This window comes from Poecilia latipinna, unplaced genomic scaffold (assembly GCF_001443285.1).
Source record: "Poecilia latipinna isolate Pla-1442-1.1 unplaced genomic scaffold, P_latipinna-1.0 Scaffold667, whole genome shotgun sequence".
Lineage (NCBI taxonomy): Eukaryota > Metazoa > Chordata > Actinopteri > Cyprinodontiformes > Poeciliidae > Poecilia > Poecilia latipinna.
Window position 1 is genome coordinate 63,226 of NW_015113283.1, and position 23,881 is coordinate 87,106.

Sequence of the window (23,881 nt, forward strand, 5' to 3'; positions counted from 1 at the left end):
TCTCGAGGTCTGGACTTGGGCACCCCTGCAGTAGAGCATGCATAAATATGCATTTGAAGATCTGCTTCATCTATCAAGTTAGCGAGCTATCTGGCTAGCTAGACTCATTATTAGATAGATAGATGGATGGATGGATAGTTAGATGAGATAATTATATCTGCATGTGTAATTTTTCACTCAGGACCCTGATGTGGTAAATACCCTTCTGCCTGTTGAATATGGCCCCAACACAGAGGATGATGGCGGAACGATGATGCGTCCCACTGCCCCCAACTCCACCAGTCTCACACCTTTACTGGTGTCCCGCCCTGTTTGCAAGGACTCACCCTCCCAGCTCGGTTTCTCCCCCAAGGGCTTCAGTCCCCCAGTCCCTCCACCGCAGCCCACCAAACCTCGCCTTCTGCTACAGAGAACCCAACCGGTCCACCAGGAAGTGACGTCCTGCTGTGAAATGCTGGAGCCGTCCTGGGCTGAGACTGTTCCTGCTCCTGGTTTGTCATCCGTAGCAAACTCTCTGCATCCGGAACTTCCTCATCACCGGCCCTGCTCCAGAAACAGCTCCTCTTCGGGGAGCCAGAGGCTGAAAAACAAGACCAAAAACCTCTGGAACCCAACATACGGCTCCTGGGTCCTCGAAAGCTTCCGGGCGAAGAAGACGCTGGCTCACACTCAGTCCATGCCGCTCTCTTGCAACTCGACTGAGGAGAACAACAAAGCTGTTTGCGATGGAACCAGCAGCACCTACCTCAGCCCAGCTTGCCAGGTCCAAGCTGCCCCAACCGCGTCCGCCCACAAGGCCTTGACAGGAGGCAGCTCCAAAGCTGGGATGGACCTGGCTAAACTCCACAGCTTCCCCTGCGGGAACGTCAACTTTGCCTATGATGAGCAGAGCTACGAGGCGGAGAGCCTGCCGCTGGTGAAGCCCAAAGCCTCAGAAGCCATCACATGCAGCATCGGCCCGCCAAGCATCTCAGCGGGAACCAGCCTGGGTCTGGCGCTGGGATTCAGCACCGCCTCAGCCTGTATGCCCAAACTTCTGCTGAAACGCCATGCCAGCTACGGACACGAGGACGTCAGAAGGCACGCCAAAACAGAGAAGCTCAGCCGCGACCGGGACTCTGGCTTTTCTCTGTCCGAGGACCTGAGCGTCGCTCACATCTAGAAGTCAGCATGTGGCAACAGAGACTTTGAATCTGATCAAATCCATCAGCTGGACGATGAGCTCTGCAAAGATCAAACGAATGCAGCTGCTGATATGCTGGAAATCCCAATGAAATGCTGACATTCACACAAACACGTCACTGTACCTTAAAGGTGACCTATTATGCTTCCATGAACAGAATAGGATTGGTCTATGGCCTATACAAAACCTGTTCATTACATTTATTGCACCAAATCAGTCTTAGATTCTTAGAATGATATGAAAATGGCTGCAAACAGATGCACAATTACACAACCATACATCTTTGAAAAGCAGAAGTGGAGCTTCCTGCACAACCAACAAGAATGCAGCAAGTGGTTTCTGGATGGTAAGTCAACGACAAAACACTTCTTGTCTTTTCCAGAAGCCATTATACAACCCATACAGTTGCTAGGTAACAGCTCAGTGCCTGTCGATTGTGACTCGACATTCGGGAGGTTTTTGAAACAACTCACTTCCCAGATACCAAAAAATAACAACTTATTTTTCTTAAAAATGGCTCTGTGGTTTTTTTAAGTGCTTAGAAGCAAAGTGTAAAAACATGAAAAAAATAAAGTTAGCATAATAGGTCACCTTTCATACAGAGTCCGATGTGTGCTTAGCGCCCCCTCCTGGGCTTCTGGTGCAGAGGTAGCCAAACACTGATGCTGAGATATTTTCACTGCTACCTAGTTATCTTTTTATCCTGCTGTAGTTCCATGAATGCTTTGACAGAAGTGTGTTCATATTAATATATGTTTAACCTCAAGCAAAGGAGTTTGTAACGATTTGTTTTAGGAAATACTGACATCTAGTGGCCAAAAAGGAGATTGCTGCAATCTAGCCCCAACTTTGATTTTAATCTGAACAGAAATAAAAATATTCAAATACAAAAAAGTAGCAGTATCATGAAAAAAAAAAATAATTTTTTATTTTATTTTGATTTTTTAACTAATAGATTATAGTAAAAATGAAACTTTGCTTTCTTTTATCTATTCCTTCATTTTGCTACCTTAAAGTACTTACTGAGGAGAAAATAATTTATTTTTTATGTTTAATTTTAATTAACATGAACACAAACTTAATTTCTTCTTCTTTTTTTACGTTATATAAATTACAAGCTTCCCTCTCACCTCCTTTCGCTTGCATAATGTGAACTTTTAATGACTGCAGTCACATTTTTCACTCTTTCCCTGATTATTTTTTTCTAATTTTTTGATCCACTAATGTTTCAGATGATGTTATAATCAAAAAGAATAAGGTTTATGAAAGTAACTCTACTTAGATCTGCACCTGGGTTTATATTTCGGTGCTTTTCCTCCTGTTGAAACCTTTTTTCACCTCCAGTCAGAAGTTTACATCCACTTGTTGTCATCAGGGATGTCCAGCTAATTCTGAGCTTTTAATTTCTGACATGACATGAAACTGTGATTATTTTAAAAAAGAAAAAAAGTTAAAGTTGATATTTAAAAGCTTAGTACACCCTGAAAATGGTCAACCATGGTAGTGGTAATATTATTCTGTGGGACTGTGCCACTGCCGGTTTTACTGGTGCCTTGAGAGAATGTCAAGTCAACTTTATAAGTACTAAAACAATTTAAAAATAACGAATTTATTCAACCATTAATGAAAAGAGCTCCTCCTTCTTGGCTCACTGTTTACTTCTCTGATTTACAAATGAATCACTGGACTTTGACTAGGACTTTGCAGCTGTGAACGTTTTAATTCCTGCCATTAGAAATGTGGAGGGTGTGATACCTGCGTTCATCCAGCAGGCGGCGGCAGGTGTTCATACGTTCACATGACGTCAGTAATTTTATTTTTATTCTGTTTATTTTTTGTACCATATTTTAACTGTAAACTGCTGTAGTTTTTGTTGACTATTTTTATTATAAAATATTCAAAACTGTTTCAAATTCTATCTAAAAACAAAATCTAACTTAGTAAAATCTTAATTTTGTTTTAAATAAGATTTTATTTCATGTTCACCTATTTTTCTAAGATGCATTTTCACACCAGTTCCGGATGCCTCATTGTAATTTTTTAATTATTATAAACAAAAACCCTGAAAACAAAGAATGCTGCAACTGAGCAGAGATTAATTTACTTATAATAAAAATATTTTGAATGTTTTTTTTTCCTAGTCTTGGCCAGTAGGCGTATCTTGTTGGCTTAATGCAGCTGTGAAAATCTTTATTTTTATACTCATGTCTGTACACTGGACTAACCCTTTACATTTTGTACGTCGTTTTATTGTTAATGTTGACTCTGTAGTGAATCACTGCCATTTACATTTTGAATTTTTTTTTTGTTTTATGTGGCAAATTACTTAGTTTTATCATTTATAGCCTCAACTGTTTCTCTTTTATATGTTATAATTTGTTGAATTTTGAGGTTTGTTGGATCTTTTGTATAAATTGTGCTCAGGCTTGCTAATATTAGTGTCTTAATTTCCAGCTGCTGACTCATAAATAAAGTCTTTAAGAATCTGTGAATGTGCCAGTAAATCCCTTTCTATAAAGTGTAAATTTGATTAATTCTGCAGTTTTTAGAGCTAATCCAGAGTCCATCTGGATCATTTTCTGTTGGAAAGCACAAGAACATATCAGCTTTGGTGCTGCTGCACAACCGACACAAAATCTAAAAGTAGATTTTGGAGAATAAAAGGCGACTACAAACAGAAAACCATGTTATTTCCATCAGGGCTGCAGGAATAAACATCATTCAGTGGGCTGAACTTTGTTTTTGTGCAGTTTATGACAGCTATTATATAGAAATGCTGCAGTAGACAAACTTCTCAATAGTTCTGCATTTTATTTCTTGCAAAGTTTGAAATGTCCTGGTCAGAAAGGACCTCTGTGATGTGTATTAGCTTTAATAAAACCAAATTTTAATGGACTCTAAATCACCTATAGGCATCAAAAATCTCCATATTTTTCTTTTAAAAAACTGTTAAATAGACATTTAACTATGTAAAACATTATCTTTAATGTAAGTTTGATCCTAATATAAAATATAAAGTGGATTCAACCTGCTGGTTTTATTTTCAAGAAAACAAACCAAAAGTCAATTTTTTATTTCTAATATATACTGATTTATTTTATTTCCACAACAGTTATATACTTTTATTATTATTATTATTTTGTTAAATGAACCATGTGCTGCAACATGTGGTGATGTATCCAGTGATGGAGTCTTATTACAAAATTGAATTAAATGTAAAAAGAGTCCGAAAAGACAACTCATGAGCTACTCGGTGCCTCCCTGTGCTGTAATGCTGTAGTAACTGTGAGGTCTGTCAGTAGTTCATGTTACACGTAAGGCTTTTGCGGTTCGTGGTGGCAAACGTTTTCCTCCGATTCTCGTCTGGATTTTCTCCCTGTCATCCCGTTAAAGTGAAAGCAGGAAATCCGCGCTTTCGCGTCACAGGATGATGAATTAGTGTCAGTGCATTGGAGGAATAATTAACTTATTTTAATAATATTTCTGCTTCCCTCTGTTCTGCGTCCATTGTGCCCGTTTCTGTCAGTGTCTGTACTTAGAGAGTTCTGCTGCGGTAGCAGCGCAATCGGCACAGGACCGTTTGCAACTGCGTCACTAAATGATTCGAGCCGCCATGATGGACGTCGGAAGTGAGAGATGGGAGTATTGAACAGAGCGACCGGAATTATTTTCCCAGATTGTTTTTGCCAGTGGTTTCTACTTGTTCGAGTAAGGCTAAGTTGTCTTCTTTTTTATGGCAAGCAACTAATTTGTCTGTTTGGCGTCAGACGTAACGCCAAACCAAGCGTTTGGCGTGTCTGCTTATGTAACCAGGCGTAAGCAAACGTAATGCCAATTCCCAATAAAAGTTGTAACTTAGAAACCGACTGCACCTTCCTTTGACGTGCTGATCAAATTTCATGTCGACTTTGCCTGACGATTTATGTCACTACGTCATGAACGGCGTTTGTCTTAACACCGAAGAAGTCTTACAAACGTAGAAAAGACGAGATGCTAGCCAGTTTTTTCCCCATACATGCTAGGCTACATGACGGCGCGGCACTGTTTCCATGGTTACCGTACTTTCTCCATAATGCGACATTGTATATCATCTTTCTAATCATACTTACTTATAAACTATATGAACAGCTCGTTTCGACTGTAAATATTTTAGTATACTTACAATTAGCTTGGCGATTACACCGAGCAGTCAGTCATTATGATTAGGGTTAGGGGCTTCCCATCGCCGCCGTGACCTCCCTCATTAAAAGTTACAAATAAAATGACAAGTTAGGTTTTCACGCTTGTCTGTACAGCCGACAGAGACCATTTTAAAGTGTGATCAACTAGATAAAAGCGATATTAGACCTCAGATGTCTGTTTACTGGAGCGTATAGGTTGTTCGACGTCCATCATGGCGGAGCGGGCGGATTTCTGAAGACCGTGACGTCACGTGCAAAGGCTCAATATAAGCAAATCAAGGCATGCAACCCCACCCGAAGAGTCGTTTTGTGGCTTCCATTTAAAATAACCGAAGTTCCCTCCACCTTTAAAAGTCCCTGTCTGTAGTTAGGCTGTTGTTTTTGGTTTCTTCTCCGCTCCCTTCGTTGTAAGCAGCCTCCAGCGTGAGGATGAGGTTTTCCAAACCCAGCAGGTATCCGTCCTCTCGGTTGCCTTCCTGCCAGGGAACGTCGTGCCGTAAAGTCTGACCTTCAGGCAGAGCTGAAGTCTTCCCAAAGTCAATCATCCAGACGTTGGCACGGCCGCAGACATGGATGAAGAGGAGAGAGCTGCCGATGACCTGGTGGGGAAAACAACAACAGAGAAGTTAAAATGAGGCTTCACTGCAAAAAAAACCTGAATCTTCACTTCAAATAAGACAAAACTGACTTACAATGAACTTTTCAGAAAGATATAAGAGCTTATTTTAAGTCAATCAATCTTTAATTTTGATTAAGTACTAGTTAATATTAGTAATATTTGTTGTTAACTAGACTAAAATACTTGATATTTTGTGTTTTTGCAGTTCAGAAAAGGATCATTTTGGTCTTGCGTGGCAAAAACACAAAGTCCTACCAAATATTTTGGGCTCGTTTCGACTAAATATCTTAGTAGACTTGAAATAAGACAAAACTAACTTACAAATAACTTTTCAGCAAATTTTATGTAAATAATTCCTTAATATTGAGGAAAACATTCTAGTTATAAGTGAAATAATCTGCCAGTGAAACTATACTTTTTAAAAATCAATATTATGGCCTAATTGACTTAAAACAAACTTCTATTATCTTGCTGAAAACTTATATATAAGTTACTTTAGGTTAAATAAAGTTTAATTAAATGAAATATAAAGTTAAAGATGACAATATTTGTAAGGTGTATTGCATTGTGTGCAACCACCTTATGATCATAAATTACACTTTTTAACTTTTCTAAAAACTTATTTGTACAGCACATTTCAGCAACCAGGCAGTCCAAACAGACTTTGGTTAATTTTTTTGCAGGACTTTTCCTGTTTCCATCAAACTGTCTCTGATTTTCAGAGTAAAAATCGGTCGTCACCTCGTGTTTCTTGAAGAAGTCGGATATTCGCAGCGCTTCCCGGATCTCCCTCAGCCTCTCCAGGTAAGACTTCTGCATTTCAACGAGAAAAAAGCAGGAAACAATGCTTGAATTTATCACTTAAACAGCTACTGTACACCAAGGCGGGGCAGAAACCGTTTCTGAACCACAACTCAAACAGATTCGCAGTGTGAATATTTACATTCTCTTCTTGCAATTTAAACACTTTCAATGTGTTTTCTTTACAAATTTATCATAAGCGGGTCTGAAATGTGAGCACAGAGACAGCAAAGTGATTCTTCCCATCACTGTTCAAACTCTGAACACGGATGTAAACGCTTGCACAGCTTGTGTGCTCTGCGTGGGTGAAGACGGACATTAAGGTGACGCCTACTGCGGCATTTCCAGTGTTTATTTGGATGTGCACAGAAGTGCAAAGAAGGTTCGCTTGTGTCTTCGCATGACTGAATTCACAGGAAGTTAAATGACTGCCACGTACAATGATGCTGACGTCCTCTTCGACGAATTCCTTGAACAGTTTGATGATGTCCTGCTTCGATCTGGTTTTCTTGAAGTCGGTCCGACACGTGCCGTCGTATTTCTGAAGAGGGCAGAGAAGCAGAAGGACGATATTACCGAGCGGTCGGATTAAATCAGTCTGAGCGTCCTGCTTACACGTTAAGGCTTCAACAACATCAGTTACACTGCAAAAACAAAATCATACCAAGTATTTTTGGTCTAGTTTCTAGTGCACTTGAAAACTAACTTACTTTTCAGCAAAGAACCTTTTTAAGTAAATAATTCCTTAATATTGATGATTCACTGGCAGATTGTTTAACATGGGAAGCCTAACCTGCCAAGTAACAAGTAATTTTTGATCAATATTAAGAAAGCATTGACTTAAAACAAGCTTTTATATCTTGTTGAAAAGTTAATTTTTAGTATAATCTTATCTCAAGTGTCCGAAGATAATTGCACTAGAAACTAGATTAAAATTACTCAGTAAGTTTTTGTTTGTGCAATGTAAAAGTAGGGCTGTGTGATAAATCCATTTTTTTGGTTTTTGAAGATTTAATTTTTGGAAAATCTGGATTTTCCATTGAGTTTGACTCGTCCCTCATGTCCGTCCTGTTAATCCTGTTTAATTAACCCAGCCATTGTTGTAGCCGCCTCGTTTTCCTGTCTGTTGCAGTAAAGATGTGAGTAACGTGTCACCTTGATGCCTTCTATCCTGAAACCCAGCGTGTTGGTGGAGCTCATGGTGTCCCTCCACTGCATGTAGCAAGGTTTGGTGATGCCGCGCTGGAAATGCTCCTGAGGACTTGGGCCTTCCCTGTCCACCTCCATCATCTTCTTGTACAGGTCCTCCCGAAGCTTGGGCCGCTCTCTCGCCCGGACAAGCTCCTCCTCCAGGTACGTCCTTCAACACAGGGTGAAAAAGTCATAAAATGAAAGTTTTCTTTAGCTGTCTTTCCACATTTAGATGCTTCAAATAATCAAATAAGTTAATTATGGACCAAAATAACCTGTAAAACCTGCAAATTTTCCAAATGGTAATTTAGGATAACAAGGGTAAATCTATGCAAACCATTCTGCCCAGTTGTGAAAAGGCAACAATCCTTTAAACCGGTTGTTCTAGCCTTACAGGCAACAACACCCAGGAACAGAGTTTCTGCAGGTTTCAGCAAGTAAAACTTGTTTAATGCCACCTTGAATTAAGTGAGAACCAATAACAGACAAGTATTTTCAAAAGGTTTAAAATGCTAGCGGCTAGCTCTTCAAAATGTTGCTTGTTAGAAAACCACACATATCAGAAAACAAGCTAAAATGTAAGTATTTGAGGCCATGTTACATTTCTTCTGATGAATTTAAGATGTTTTAGTTTTAGTTACATTAATTTAAGACTTTTTCTGGATTCACAGACAACCTGCATCTACCATTGTCATAAACAGAAATCTTACACCTCAGTTGAAGGATTTTGGCCTACTCTTCTGTTTAGATTTTTTGAGGGGACTCAATGACAAATATCCTGTCTAACGTCATGCAACAGTGTCTCAGATTTAAATCCATTCCAAACCTTTATTTAGTTTTGTTTAAAACCTCTTTAGCACGTTTCAGCTGAAGGTGTCAAACCAATGCTTGAACATCCTCCTCCCATCAAAATGTCCCCTAATTTGGACCGGGTCACCTTTTAATGACTCAACTTATCTTTCTTCTGATTTTAAAATGTGTCTGTTGATGTGAAACCTTTGAGTGCGACATAAATTCGGAAGGTCAACCAGAGCTGTGCTTCCTGAATTTCTACAGAGACATTTAAATGAACTCATTTCTACATTTGCTGCACAAAAGTCAAAAGGTTTTTGCAGTTGATGCTGCTTTACGCAGGTCAGAAAACGACACCATACAAAATGATCTTCAATGTTTGGAGTCATACTGTCGATGACAGGTTTGCACTCGCCGTCTTTATATTCACAGCAAACAGTTCTGAGCAAACAGATGTGAATTTCAGTTTCAGTTTGCTAGCTCCACTTCCTCTGTGCTAAAGAGGGAAGCTACGAGGAGACTCCTGTGTGCAGCACTTCGCTGTGTGAAAGCCTGAGTGTGTGTTTGTGCAAGTTGGTGGTTTTGCAACTTTGTGGTTGAGAGCGTTTTTGACAAAGGGGAGTCTCCAGGGACACCCTGAGCGTGCAAATGTGTGTGTATAAACATCTCAGATGTACAGACCAACTTTCACAGAGGTAGATAAGTAAAACAAATAGTTCATGCCTGCGGTAAAGTACATTTGTAACGCTGTTGCACGTACTTGATCGCTCGCCTGCCCCTAGCTTTGCTGCAGGTTTGTGCATGAGCGTTCACCTGTCTGGTCAGATGCTGCACATGCATCCGCATGTCTGTGCATGCAAAAAAGGCATGCATGCATGAATTAATGCATGCATTCATGCGTATATGAATGTGTAGAGTTGTGCAGACTAACAGTGAGGCCCTCAACCCGCTGTGGCAGGAAGCCAAGCATACAGCCTGCAGTTACAACAGGTGTTCCCTTAAAGAGGCAAGCCGAGACAGGCAGCTTCTGCTGTGGCCTATCTCTGCTTTTGTAATTCATCTACACCTTAAAATGACGAATAATTAATGATTAAAAACTGAAAAACCAGTGTTTGCAGATTGAAAGGCCTAGTTTCTCACCTCAGTCCCATTTTGCAGTCCATCACATTTGGATGGTTGAAGCCAGCCAGCAGGTCGGTCATCTGCACGAAGAACTCTCCGTCGTTTTCCACAATTCCTTGGTAGCGCGGCACAAAATGGACCAGCGCGTCGTTTTGCAGATCCTCAAAACACTTCTTCTCGTTCTCTGACAGCTTTTTCAGGATGGTGCCCTCTTCTGCAGCTTTGAAGTTTCCTGAGACGAGAGAAAGACGGTTTCTCATTCTTCATGTTAGACAAAGAACATACCTGCATAGGAATGGAGCAAAGTGCAATCGCTGAATAGAGTTGAATGTGAATTCCTGAAACATGTTGCAAGGCTGAGACAAGTAGACCATGAAGGAAAGCAACAAGCCTTCTTTCTGTCATCCATAACAGATGACTCCATTTTCATCAAAGCTTTTTTATTGCTTTCAGTTGCTCAGCTTCCTTATAGACACCAAGTTCATTCTGAGGAATGTGAACGAAGTGTTGCTTCCATGCTCAAGGTTTTTCATTAGAGAAACATCTCTCAGGTTGTTTTGACTTCTTGTGAAGAATAGAAAAGAGAAATGCTTGGTTAATGTTGCTCTTGTTCTTGGCAGAAATTCAAAGAAAATAAAGGTGGAATCCTGGAAATGTTCCTTAGCGTGACAGGGGAGGATTTCCATTAGAAATGCATGAAATGGATGTTTTCTTTGCTCTTTTTTCATCTTATTATTGCTGCAAAATTTTTGTTTTTAATAAATTATAATCACCCTTATGCCCAGCTAGCTGGACCCAGTTTACTTTCTTCTTTTGGGAAGCTTGCAAGGGCCAGCGGATGTACGTCTTCAGCTTCTTCCAAGCTTTACTCTGTTGAAAACAGAAAACAAAATTTAAAATGTTGTAAAGATACATTATTTCTTCAACATCAAGAAAAATATTGCAAACACACAAAACCTTGCCAAGTATATTTGCTCTAGTGTCTTGTCCAAATATCTCAGTACACTTGAAATAAGACAAAACCAACTTATAAGTAACTTTTCTGCAAGCTATAAGAGCTTGTTTCATGTAAATAATTCCTTAATATTAATAGAAATTAAAAGTGAAATAATCTACCAGTGGAGTTACTACTCATTTAATCAATATTTAGGAATTATTTACATACAACAAACTCTTACAACTTGCAGAAAAGCTACTTGTAAGTTAGTTTTGTCTTATTTCAAGTGTAATAAAATATTTGCACTAAAGACTAGATCAAAAATACTTAGTAAAATTTTGTATTTTTGCAGTGTAACTTCCAAGTAAGACATAGGAGTTTGTTTTAAGACAAACTCCTATGTTGGCTGGTGTTGCTAGGTAATGGCACAGTGGAATATCCTACCAGTGGAACTAAAACTTTTTCATCAACATTTAGGAATTATTTGCATGAAACCAGCTCTTACAACTTGCTGAAAAGTTACTTTTGTTCATTTTGTCTTATTTCAAATGTAATAGGATATTTACACTAGAAACTATATATATATATATATATATATATAACAAATATACTTTGTGTTTTCGCAGGCAGTGTACGATAGTTGGAAACAGCTTCGGGCCCTTTTTGCAGCATCTGAATGGAAATCTGATCACATCAGCAGGCCTGGCCAGCCAATCTGATGCCAGGCTTTCTGTTTTCCCCGATGTGAAGCTTCCAATCTGGGTCAGCTAAATGCCATTTCTGTGGAAACTCCTATCTGTGTTCAACATCTCCATGTGGCCTGCTGGGTTCGTCCGTTTTTATTATCACAAACACCGAGTTCTCCACCTTAAGCAAAGGTAGCATGAGTCTAAGTCAAGTTTATTTGTATTGTATATTTCAGCAACAAAGGCAGCTCAAAGTGCTTCACATCATAAAAACGTCATACAGTCACCAACTGTGAAACAGGCCATTAAAAATTACATTTTATGAGATATTATCAAAATCATCAAGCAATAATAGGCCTGTCATAATAACAAATGTTTCTGGATGATAAATTATCCCAGATAAATGATAATATTGTTCTTTGGAGACTATTTTAAAGTAACATAATGGTAACACATTCTCAAAGATCAGTAAAGTGTAATTTCTAATGAACATTTAACAATGGAACTGGAAAACTCTTTAAATATCTAAAATAAATAAACAAAACAACAAGTAAAATTAACTGAGTCTGCAAATAAAACTGTCCTTCAAAGAAAGGAGATGGTTGAGGCCAAAGCACCAAACAGAAATGATAAATCAGGAAAAAATAAAAATTATTGAGTTTGTTTTATTTATCATGTGATTAATTGATTTACTCCTCATTGCAACAGGCCTAGCATTATACATCATAGATGTTGGCCATTATTCCATTTATTATGAATCAAAGCCAACTCTAACCAGGTTGCTATTTAGCCTCAGTATTTCAGCTGTTTTGTAGTTTTCTGGAAGTTTATTCCAGATTTGTGGATATAAAAGTAACAAATAATCTAAAGTATAACTGTTTAGCTAGGAATTAGCATATTTTATTCACCAACATGTTTTCCTCTTATCATGCAGCCCAAACAGTTTGGTAATAGTTTTTGTGGCTCAGGGTAAAAGTGACTGTTTGCCGAGTCAGCGATCCTCCGCATGGTGGTGTAAGCGATTACATCACAGCGACATGGCAAAGCGTATCAGTTCTCTATTCGAAACTGTTTTAATGTCAGTCAGTATGGATTTAATTTATATACTGGTATTCTGTTTTACTGAGATGAACCAATAAAACGCAAACACAAAAGAATAGGCACACATACACTGCAAAAACTCAAAATCTTACCAAGTATTTTTGGTCTTATTTGGTTCTGATGTTACAAAAGGGATCCAATCCAATTAAATTTATCTTCCTTTTTCTAGTCTTACCCCTTTTAGACAAACTTTAACCTAATTCTAGGCTCTAAAACACTTTGGACTTCTTATGAACCAATAAACTGTTGATAAAAATGAACATCAATAGTATTGTACAATACTATTGTATAATACCATACTATTGTACAATAATACAATACTATTATTGTATACTAGTATATAATAATAGTATTGTATGTATGTTTTAGTTGTGCAAAATCTTACCAAAACATTTTGTCTAGTTTCTTGTGCAAATATTTTAGTACACTTGAAATAAGACAAAACTAACGTGCAGGTAACTTTTCAGACAGATATAGGAGCTTGTTTTAAGTAAACAATTCCTTAATATTCATGGAAAAATTTCATGAATTGTTTCATTTATAAAAATACATTTTTTCCATGTTATAAATTAAATAATCTGCCAGTGTAATTAGTACTTTTACTTTTGACTTATGTCAAGCGTACTAGAAACGAGACCAAAAATACTTGGTGAAATGTTCTGTTTTCGCTAAAGAAAAAAGCTCATCAGCCATAAAGCCGATGATCTGAAAACTAGATTGTGCGTCATGGGAGAGTGTTTCTTCTGTCCCCTCCGGGCTTCACAGCGGTCATTTTCTGAGTAAAACAGGAAATGAAACGGGGACTCTGATCGCGGTGAGGCAACACTTCATCACTCTTCATGGCCGTCAGTAAGAGCAGAACCGGGTTTCTCCTAAATGTCAGATGATTCGCTTCACTTGCTTGTTTACTGACGGCATTGCTCTGCCAAAGGCGGCAGACTTTCGCCAGGGTTTTCACACTGCAGGTTTTCACATTTACTGAGCTGCTGCTGTTGTTTCTGTCTGGTGCAGCTTTAATGGTGATAATAAATAACTTTAGTTATTGACCAATCTAGCTTTTTTATACGTTATACTTAATTTTTTATCTTAGTTAAAAATAAGGTTATATCGTCAGATTATTATATCTTTTTTGCTTTAAATTAACAAAATAAAATCATGTGGAATCTGTTGAAATAAAAGCAATATGTTAATTCATTTCTTTGAGTGTAGGGCTGCAATTAACGATTATTTTAGTAACGATTAATTGATTAATTGGGATAAAAAAAATTGGCACATTCTGCAAATTTACATTAAATTTACTTTACATTAAATTTGAAAAAAATGCAAATAAACAACTTAATTCCTTTTTAAAATCAGAAAATAAACATTTTATTTCCTAGAATGCCATTAGAGAACGCCTGATCAGCTGGAGCAAAGCATGCATCTGCAGCTAAATAAAAACATCAACATGTCAACAGCTCAGCTCTTACATATTTATTTTTATTAACTGATTAATAATTGGACAGTAAAAGCTGCCAAATAGGTACAGAATTTGAACCAATGAAGCTTAAATTGACACTTGAGAAGTTCTAACTAGAACATTTTTGCAAACATTTTTATCTTTGATTTAAAATTTACGTATTTTTGTTCAAATTTGGCTTAATTACTGCTCTGAGTGTGTTGTTATTTAAAAAAAAATCCCTTTTTTGACTCTGTAAACTCCAGTTAACGATATATTATTTACTAAATTAGTTCAATAATTGATTAATAACAATTAATGTGATTAATCGTTTCAGTCCGTGTTACAATCAGAAATGTCAGTGTACATTACTGCTATATTTAAAGTTCAAAGTGTTTAACACATAAAAGAAAAGAAGTAATAAAAGTTATAATATAGAATTAATCAATGGTCCAGTTATTATTAATCAAAGATCTAAATAGGTGAGTTTTCACTTTTGGTTTCAGTGTTCCAGCAGTTTTGCAGTTTTCTGGAGGAGAATAAAAACTGAAATCTGCGTTTCTGATTAAAAAGTCTATCAGGAGTCTGACTGACTTTAATCAGATGTGTGAAGACGCTGCTGCAGTAATCAATGCAACTAAAGATAAACACAAAGACTTCGAGTTTAAATTTCACACATTTGCTTTCATGGGACGAGATGTGGAAAAGTTCAGGGGTGTGAATACTTTTAAAACCAGTAATTTCAAGACTAATATTTAAACATTAGCTCAATGGATGTTTCCTGATCATGTTTACTAGTTCCTGTTGTTCATGTTTGCTCTTAAGATCATTTCAATTAAATTTCCCTTGAGGGCTGAAATGATTAATCGAAAATAATCATCAACTAATTTAGTAATCGATTAATCGTTAACTGGACTCAAAAATAGGACTCAGAGCAGTAATAAAGCTAAAATTCAACAAAAACATATATATTTTGCATTTAAGATAAGAAAAAAGCTTTTTTTTGTTATTTCTTCTATCAAGTTCCCGGTTTAGTTTCACCTGGTTCAAATTCTGTGATTAATATCCTTTTACTATGTAGTTATTAATTTTTTTGTTAGTCCGACAAAGCATTCAGTGAACTTTATTTTGCATTTGTTCACTAAACATAAACAAATTATATTTAACAACTAGAATTTGCTCATATGTTTTTAAATTCAGCTGATTTTTATAGTCATAACATGAAAAACGGTTTAAAGGGTGAGAATTTTCAAGCACTATATTTTCAGAGAACATAATTTGAAACTGATAAATAGTAGACCTTGTTTTAACGAGGACATAAATTGTTTCTTTGTCACATTCGGATGGTTACGGACTGTGCTCGTAAAATCCCTCTGTAACAAACTGTAGCAGATCAAATCAGTGTGAGAGTAAATCATGTGTTAAATCTGAACTTTGACTTTATCAGACGGCTTTGTGCCCTCTGCTGATTTGTGGATTTTGACGCTGCTTTATTTTGAAGCATGAGACGTGCTGTACAACGGAGCCATCGACGCGCTGATCTGAACAGTTACCGTAGCAACCACACGCAGACTGAAGCCAAATTTTCAGGCTGACGGCGATAATTAATATGCTAGAAACTCTTTCCTGAACGAATCGCCCTGCAGCCAACCCGTTTTCTGCATGCTTCTCTGTCTGTGTTTCTCTGAAAACGTCTTTGATTCGGCTGTTCGACACAGCCGGAGCGTCAATGAGTAAAAGGCTAAAGCGGAGTCTGTCAAGTGTCTGACTTCCTGAAGCAGTTCTTTGTTAAATGTCAAAGGCCAAGACTAAAACTGGAAACCGACCGCAAAAGAAAACATGATTACACAAGAACATGTGAGCATGTGCTGAGCTCTGTGTGGGTTTTCTGTTTTCTTGTTTGCTTGTTTTCCGTCAGAGCATCAAGGTGCGTATTTTGACATGATCGTCTTGTTTCCTTTCCAACTTGGAATTGATTCAATGAGAGAAAAACCGCCGAAAGATCGGCCTGGGTAGCGTCTGCTAATCGCCGCGCCTGTCAGGAAACATTGTGTTCTGCACTGTAAAACATTTGAAGGTGGTTTAACTTGAAAATGAAAGTCCACCTGCTGCCTGGAAAATGCAACTTAAGTCAACAAGAAAATTGTTTTGGTTTTAACTGAGAAATTAAAGTTCATGAAGTTGATTTAAAAGCCAGAAACAAGTTGTCTAAACATTGTTTTGTAAGTTCATTAATCTTGATTTGTGAGTTTTAACTTAAAGCAAATAATTATTTCACAATATGCAAGAAAAAACTGCCAGTTAAAGAGTCACATTTCTCTATTGTTTCACTCACAATGTTAAGTTAAAACAAGTTATTTTACTTTAAAATAATTTAAATTCTTGTTTCAGATTACATGAACAACATTTCTGATCTGATAATGAATTTTATTAAACATCACAATAAATTCTGTTGAAACATTTAGTGAGAACAGGACATAGAAATAAACACGAGACAGATTAATGTAACGCACTTCCATCTCAGGATACATGCCGCTAAGCATTCTGGGAAATAGTTCCCACTCCTGTCTTTTCCTTCTGTCAGTTTTTTTAAAGTGCTAACCTAAAACTCTTAGAGGTTTGACAAAATGAAAAAAAGTTAACACAACTTACTGCTGCAAGTTTATCTTTCACAAACGTACATTTAAGCTCAAAATCTAAAATTCACTAAATGTACTTGACTTAAAGAGTAGAAGATGGTAGACACAACTAAATGCGGCTCAGATGTTTTACAGTGTGCCTGTTGAGGGAGTTTAAACGGCGTTGGCTCCAGACATGGAGAAGTGGTGGGCCTTGTGACAGAATCGGTCTGACGGTGCAGACGGAGGCAGAAACCTGCAGGTGACTCACTGTGATTACGCTCAACTTCCCTACAGCTTACACAGAACGAGGTTCAAGAAACCCTGTCAGCTCCTTCGATCTTTCTTCTGCTTTTGCTTTCTTGTCAATTAAATGTTTCAGTTCTTCCAAAAACTGACTGGTTGGTTTCAAAGGGTCTGCGGAGGGGTTTTGACCCACTCTTCTTGGCAGAATTGTCTTAATTCACCCACGTTGGAGGGTTTTAGAGCATGAATAATTAGTTCAGAGGTCACGGCACCATGGCATCTCAGTTGAGTTTAAGTTCTTGCTTTCACTAAGCCACTCCAGAATTTTATTTAGTTTTTTTAAAGGCCATATCTTGAACAGGTTAGGTTCAGTCTCTGGTCTATACAAAACATGTTAATTACATTTTTTGCACAAACTCATTCTTGGATAATGAGATTTCAGTCTGGTCGGTTCTGCCTATTGAGCTGTTTTAGGGTCTCTGTCACTTTAAATCCAAACAAGCTTCATCTGGCCACGCCCCCCAACTCAATGTTTACACTCACATATGAAAATGGCTGCAAACAGATGCACAATTACACAACTGTACATCTTTGAAAAGCATTAGTAGAGCCTTCTGCACAACCAACAAGAAAACAGCAAGTGTTTCCTGGATGGTGAGTCAACAATAAAACACTTGTCTTTCCCAGCAGCAATTGTGCAGCGAATACAGTTGCTCGGTAACAGCGCAGCGCCTATTGCTTGTGACTCAACAGTCAATCAACTATTGAGTTGATTGGGTCTCAACAGTTGATTGAAAACCATTCGGGAGGTTTTTAAAGTGACTCGATTTCCAGACACCAAAAAACAATAACTTCTTGCCAAAAAATGATCACTTGTCTTTTCCAGCAGCCATTGTACAACACATACAGTGGTAAAACTAACCAATCAAATGTACTGAAGCTCTGCTTGGGTTGCTAGGTAACGGCGCATTGCCCCTTAATATTCGGGAGGTGTTTGAAACAGCTCATTTTCCACACAACCAAAAACATCAACTTATTGCAAAAACACAGCTGTTTTTTTTTTTTTTAGCACTTGAGTTGTTTTTAGAAGCAGTTGAGAATAAAAATGAGTGAAATGTAACATTGCATTTCAGAACGTTCAGCTGGAGAGCAGAATTTATGGTTCTACCACTTACACTGCAAAAACACAAAATCTTACCAAGTATTTTTGGCATATTTTATAGTGCAGATACCTCAGTACACTTGAAATAAGACAAAACTAACTCACAAGTAAATTTTCAGCAACAATTATGAACTTGTTTTAAGCCAATAATTCCTTAATACTCATGAAAAAGTTCAGTACCATTGGATTATTTCCCTTATGGGAAAAATGTCTCATTGCTTAAAAAAGAAGTAATAAATAGCTCTTACTGTCACGTCTATCTATTGTTATCACAATTGTAGAACAAAATATCATGACAAAACTTTGAGTCCGTAGTTCTCATCCTTAGCAGAAACTTCTAGATCAGCAGATGGCTTTATTATCTGTTATCAAATTTATTCTGATTGCAACATGTTTAACCCATCAGCATATTTCATGTTGGTGTGGATTGCTGGGTTTTTCTAATAAATAAAAAATATTTGAAGGCGTTTCATGTACATAGAAGGAATACGGGGAAAAATACTTTTCTGCCACACCTTTAAGCCTCTCCTGCAGAGCTGAGCTGCATCAGATAGAAAGTTATGAGCAGCAATGACAGAAAGTAATCGCATGTTTCCACCCTTAGTCAATTCATCCTTTCAGCTCAGGTCTTTCAGCAGAAAGGTAAAAATGTTTTTAATGTGAACTCATCTCACACTGGAGGATAAGTCAAGAAGAGCATCGGAAATATGAGGCAAAATATCTTCAAGTTAAATGTAAAAGCAAAATGACACATGATTACGTAACCTGTTATTTTCCATTCACTCTGATTTCATTTCATGCAGACGTGTGTCATGGTTCAAACACCATGACACACCATGAAAGAAGCATGATGATAGTGATGATGGTGCTACTTTATGTTAGTCAGACAAAATCCGATTAAAATGCAGTAAGGTTTGTGATTATAATGTTTAACACTTTAGTTGCACACAGAGACTTACAACCATTAAACATTTTAAATGTCGTAAAGATGATGTTAAAAAATGTTATTATTTCAGGGAGGAGAATCAGATGTTCTGGGTATCATCCTTCCTCTGACAAGCTCTCCAAGCTTTATAAAACAGGTTTTCCTTTTTTTATTTGAGAAATAGCTTTGAAAGTGAGAGAAAAACCCAACACTTGTGTGACGGGAACATAATCTCATGTGAAATCTTCCAGAGCCCTTCTCATTCAAAAGCTCCCAAAATAACTCCTGAGCTGCCAAAATGACTCATCCCCATGAGAAGTGCTTGCTGTGAGCTGAACTTATCAGTTAATGGAAGATGAACTAAACGGTTTAAAGGGAAATCTGTTATCGCTCTGTAGTTGTGTCTTGTCTGCAGTAATTCTCCGGTAATTCCCAGAGGTCTTCTGTCAGGAAACGCGTTGCTGGCTGATGTTTAAGAACTGCTTCTGCTCTAAAAATCAGCTCCTTCCTGTGACAGAAAGCTCCAACTATCTGCAATTTTAAACAACCTTTAATGTCCGTCAACTAAACAACCTCGTGGTTACCAAAAGACCAGCTTATCAGTAACATTTTATTAATGTAAGGGACGAATTCACGCCATTCCATAGTTTTTAAAGTGACTTGCTTAGGATAGGCCTATGTTCATTCATTTGTCACACAAAATCATTCTTGGATTTGTTTTCCAGCAGCTGTTGCACATTCGGTGGCAAAACAACTGACCAAATGTGTTAGAGCTCTGCTTGTGTTGCTAGGTAACGGGTTGGGCCAGCTGGGGTTGCTAGGTAACGGTGCACTCTGGGGTTTTCTGAATTCCCCAAACCAAAAAACATTAACTTATTGCCAACAAACAGTGGGATGTGTTTTTTTAAGCACTTGGGCTGATTTTTAGAAGCAGTAGAAACCCAAATGGAGTACAAAAACTTATAAAATATGAAGTTTGCAAAATACGTCTCCTTTAACAGTTTCTTTTCATTTTTAGCTTTAAAGAAGGAATAGAAAATCACTTTTAATAATAATTCACTATTGTAAACAGATGATTAGCAACCTAAAGAAATTCAAACTTGCTTCTTTGTCTTAGCTGCCCATAATTTATTGGAGATAAAAACTAACAATCTTTTCTTTTGGGAATTAAGTTGATTAAAAACATAAAAATCATTCAGGGTTTCTGCTGGTTTAGTCAACTAAAATTGAAGACTTTGAGACAGAAATGTACAAAAGAAAATTGCATATTTTATATAGTAGTGATGAGCTTTTTTGTACAAAATCCATGTAACTTGGCCTGGTGAGCCAGTGGTGAATATAATGCCAACTGGCATTTTATATACTCAGAAATGTTGAGATTAATCTCAGAAGCTTTTGAGTTACAAAAATCGAAACATTTAAGGTTTTGAAACTCAGAAATGTCCAAGTTTCTTCAAGCCTGAGTTTTTTGGTGGAAATTGAATCCTCCTTTTTTTTCCTCAATCGTCATAATACGCCAAAGTGTGAAAGTTTTCACAACAAAAACACAGAATCTTACCAAGTATTTTGGTCTAGTTTCTTGTGCAAATGTCTTAGTACAGCTGAATCCAAGACAAAACTAACTTTTCAGTAAGGTTTAGGAGCTTGATTTAAGTAAAAATGTCCTTAGTATTGGTGAAAAAGTACTTGTTCCATTGGCAGCAACACGTTTCCCATGTTATAAGTGAAATAATTGGTGGAACTAGAAATATTTCAGCAATATTAATGAAATACTTAAAACAAGCTCCTACCTATACTATGCTGAAAAGTTACTTTTAAGTTAGGAGTGTCTTATTTCTAGTGTACTATGATAATATGTGGTTAGATTTTGTGTTTTTGCAGTGTTCTCTGAGTTCAATGCCTGTGGTTAACATATCAATAAAGAGATCATAAAGAGAGAGAAACTGTGTGTTATTATTCAGCCAGTATTTTAAAATTATTCTAAGATGATCCAGTTAACAGAGTTCTTCCTCTCTAATGGCGAAAACATTCACAAACTTGATTTCATCCTAACTAAAACTAGATAAGAAACTTTTCCACAAACACACAATATTCAGGAAATAAGACCCCCACCTTGTTTGACCTCATATGAGAAAGTCAAAATCAGTTACAGGAAGTTTTCATTTCAACATTAATAAAACATCTTTCAAAGTCAGGAAATTATGCTTTTTATCTTACAAGATTAGGTCATTGTTGGCTAAACTAAGTTTAATAAAGTTCAGCTAAAGAAAGAGCCACGCTCTAGATCAGGGGGGGTCAAACTCATTTTCGCTTTGGGCCAAATCAAGTTCATGAAGGCTCTTAAAGGGCCGGCTGTGCCAGAATGTGTTGATAAAACCTGTTCACAAACTTAAAATATCAATGAATTCTTAAAATTAAATATTAGTGAACATCTTTTCAGTTTCATGATAAAAAAAAAAGTGTGTGGACGAATTTGGAAATATTTGCAATATTACTTATTTACTACAGTAAATGTGACTTTTTATTATTCGCTGTATAAACCATGGACTACAATCTGACATAGATTTAGGCTGAACTTGTTTCAATCAAATATTCACACATTTTATTAGTTTTAAACTGAAAGAAACTGATTTGCTTGTTTTGCCTGATTTGCTTTTATTTTAAACACCAACGTTTCCACACAACTTTATATTTTGGTCTTAAATACAAGACTGTTTACTTGAGTAGCCTTAATATCAAATACTTTTTCACTCTTGCTTGAGTAATTTGGCTAAATTTTTACCTTTACTTGAATAAAAATATGTTGAAGTACAGCTATGCTGCAAACATACAAAATATTAACAACTTTTGTTTAGTTTCTAGTGAAATATCTTAGTTTTGTCTTATTTCAAGTGAACTAAGATATTTGCACTAGAAACTAAACTAAAAATACTTGATAAGATTTTGTGTTTTTGCAGTGAACGGAAGCAGAAGAAAGTAAATGTAATAATTTTGGGAGCAAATGAAGCAGAAACCCTGTCTGATTTTCACGCTCAAGTTAACATTTGGTTCATTGTCCAAAACCCTAACACTGATCCTGGGCACAAAGATATTTAATGCTTACTCTGCTTTTTGAAAACTGGCAGATTATTTAACTTTGGACAAAGAGCATTTTTCCAATGCTGCAAGAGAAATAATCTGCCAACAGATCCAACAATTTTTCATCAATATTAAGTAATTACTGCCTCAAAACAAACTCCTTTTTCTTGCTGAAAAGTTACTTGTTAGTTTTGTCATTTTTCAAGTCTGCCAAGATATTTGAACCAAAAAGCAGGTGAGATTTATTATTTTTGCAGTGCTACTCTTACTTAAGTACAGGTTTTGGGGTACCCTTCCACCTCTGAAGATAACTGCGGGGTAAAAACCAAAGAGGCTTCTCACCTCGCTCACCTCTGCGCACACCAGGTGCTCCAGAGTGACGAGGCCTTTGCTCTGAGTCTCGGTGTCGCTCAGCAGATCATCCTCAGACTCCACCGCGGAGGATCCGTTGGAGGAGATGGACGAGTTGGACAGCTTCCTGCGCAGGGTTCCGTCCACAGCCCCATCCAGGTCTTCCTCCTGGATCTCCCTGGAGGTGCCGCCTGCATCCGAAGTGATGGTGACCTGCGGCACCAAGGGCGCATCCATGAGCGCCGGCGCGGCGGGCGGCGCGGCGACGATTGCTGCTTTCTGGATGAGCTCCGCGCAGATCTGTGGAGACCTCCCGGCCGCCCTTCTCTCTACACGGCCTCCATCGCTTATCCCAGTCCCAGAAAACCCGAAGTCCTTGGAGGACTTTCTCCGGCACTCTTTAGGCATTTGAGATCTGGCTGTAGAGGCGCAATGACGAGAAGCGAAACTCCGCTTCGGCTCAGGCTTCAAATCTGGTCATTTCACTGTGAGAGTTCCCACGGAGTCTCTCCGGTACTCGGGGAGTCCTGCCGATCCTCCCCGGGTCCTCCGCTGGTTACTCTGAGCAGGGAAACGCCTCTGGCAGCCTGTGCACTCTTTGACTCTGTCGGTAAGGGGAACCCCTCTTTAGTGGCGTGGCTCGCTCTTCTGCGCGGTTTTACACTCTCTCACACACGGTCACACACACTGCCGCTGTTTATTATCTTCCGCATTGCCGCTCTCGCTTCCTGACTGAACAGTTTAGAGCTGCTGACATAGTTTCAGGCTCTCTGTCGCCTCACTTTAGCTAAAAACTCCACTCCTTCAGCTGCTCATCTGTTACATTTTGCACTGGATCCCAGGAGTCAAATTGTCAAATTTTTAATCACTTTAAAACATTTTCCAGCAAAATTAATCCATGAAACATTTATTCTGCATGCATAATCTGTGAGCATAATCGACCTACATTGTTTTGGGGAAGTTGTTTCCAGCTTTAACATTTAGTCCTTTTGTTTACACATCAAACTGATGAAACAGACTTCAGCTTACATACAATTTGCATATATGTATCATTTAGCTACAGCCATATGTTTGCAGAAAAGCTATAAATGGTATAAAACATCAGTGATATTAAATAAATTGGATGTTTCTCTAAAAATAGAGAAAATACAGAAACTGGTCAGACAAAATACCAAGAGATGGTGGTGGCAACATCTTGTACCAAAAATGTAAAGTTTTGGAACAGCAGCAAATATTTGTTATGTTTTGATCAGCTGCACCTGAGACGCCTTTTTACTTTTACTTGAGTAAAAACAAGTTGAAGTAGTGCTACTCTGCAAACACACAAACTCTTACCAAGTAATTTTAGTCTAGTTTCTAGTGTAAATATCTTAGTACTCCTGTAATAAGACAAAATTAACTTACAAGTAACTTTTCAGACAAGTCCCATCCTCATAATCCAAGATGGACA

At 37.7% G+C, this 23,881-nt stretch overlaps 2 protein-coding genes across 3 annotated transcripts in view; one reads left to right on the plus strand and one right to left on the minus strand.

Annotated features, from left to right (window-relative positions):
• The window catches only part of ltk (leukocyte receptor tyrosine kinase), a 49,632-nt gene extending 48,136 nt beyond the window's left edge, over positions 1-1,496 (plus strand). The window contains exon 26 of the mRNA XM_015044291.1: positions 182-1,496. Within this exon, the coding sequence (XP_014899777.1) occupies positions 182-1,162 (981 nt within the window). The 3' untranslated portion in view covers positions 1,163-1,496. The remainder of the gene's footprint in view (positions 1-181) is intronic.
• Positions 1,497-4,869: 3,373 nt separating this feature from the next.
• On the minus strand, positions 4,870-23,154 carry itpka (inositol-trisphosphate 3-kinase A). Of its 2 annotated transcripts, none has more exons than XM_015044293.1 (7): positions 22,432-23,154; positions 10,663-10,759; positions 9,908-10,121; positions 7,940-8,144; positions 7,224-7,325; positions 6,725-6,796; positions 4,870-5,963 (listed from the first exon to the last, which is right to left on the minus strand). In XM_015044293.1, the coding sequence occupies exons 1-7, from the start codon at positions 22,837-22,839 to the stop codon at positions 5,712-5,714; spliced, it is 1,350 nt and encodes a 449-aa protein (XP_014899779.1). In that variant the 5' UTR covers positions 22,840-23,154; the 3' UTR covers positions 4,870-5,711. The 2 variants fall into 2 exon arrangements, with proteins under 2 accessions (XP_014899779.1, XP_014899778.1); XM_015044292.1 differs by having other exon boundaries at positions 22,423-23,154.
• Positions 23,155-23,881: the final 727 nt, after the last annotated feature.

What these genes read in the sequence shown, in the direction of transcription:
- itpka (XM_015044292.1), bottom strand. Translation starts at nt 22,839, where the DNA reads ATGCCTAAAGAGTGCCGGAGAAAGTCCTCCAAGGACTTCGGGTTTTCT. An exon ending in TGTGCGCAGAGGTGAGCGAG is followed by an intron (nt 10,760 to 22,422) that starts GTGAGAAGCCTC and finishes TGTTTTCAACAG; the next exon opens with AGTAAAGCTTGGAAGAAGCT. An exon ending in AAGAGGACGTCAGCATCATT is followed by an intron (nt 6,797 to 7,223) that starts GTACGTGGCAGT and finishes GTTGAAATGCAG; the next exon opens with AAGTCTTACCTGGAGAGGCT.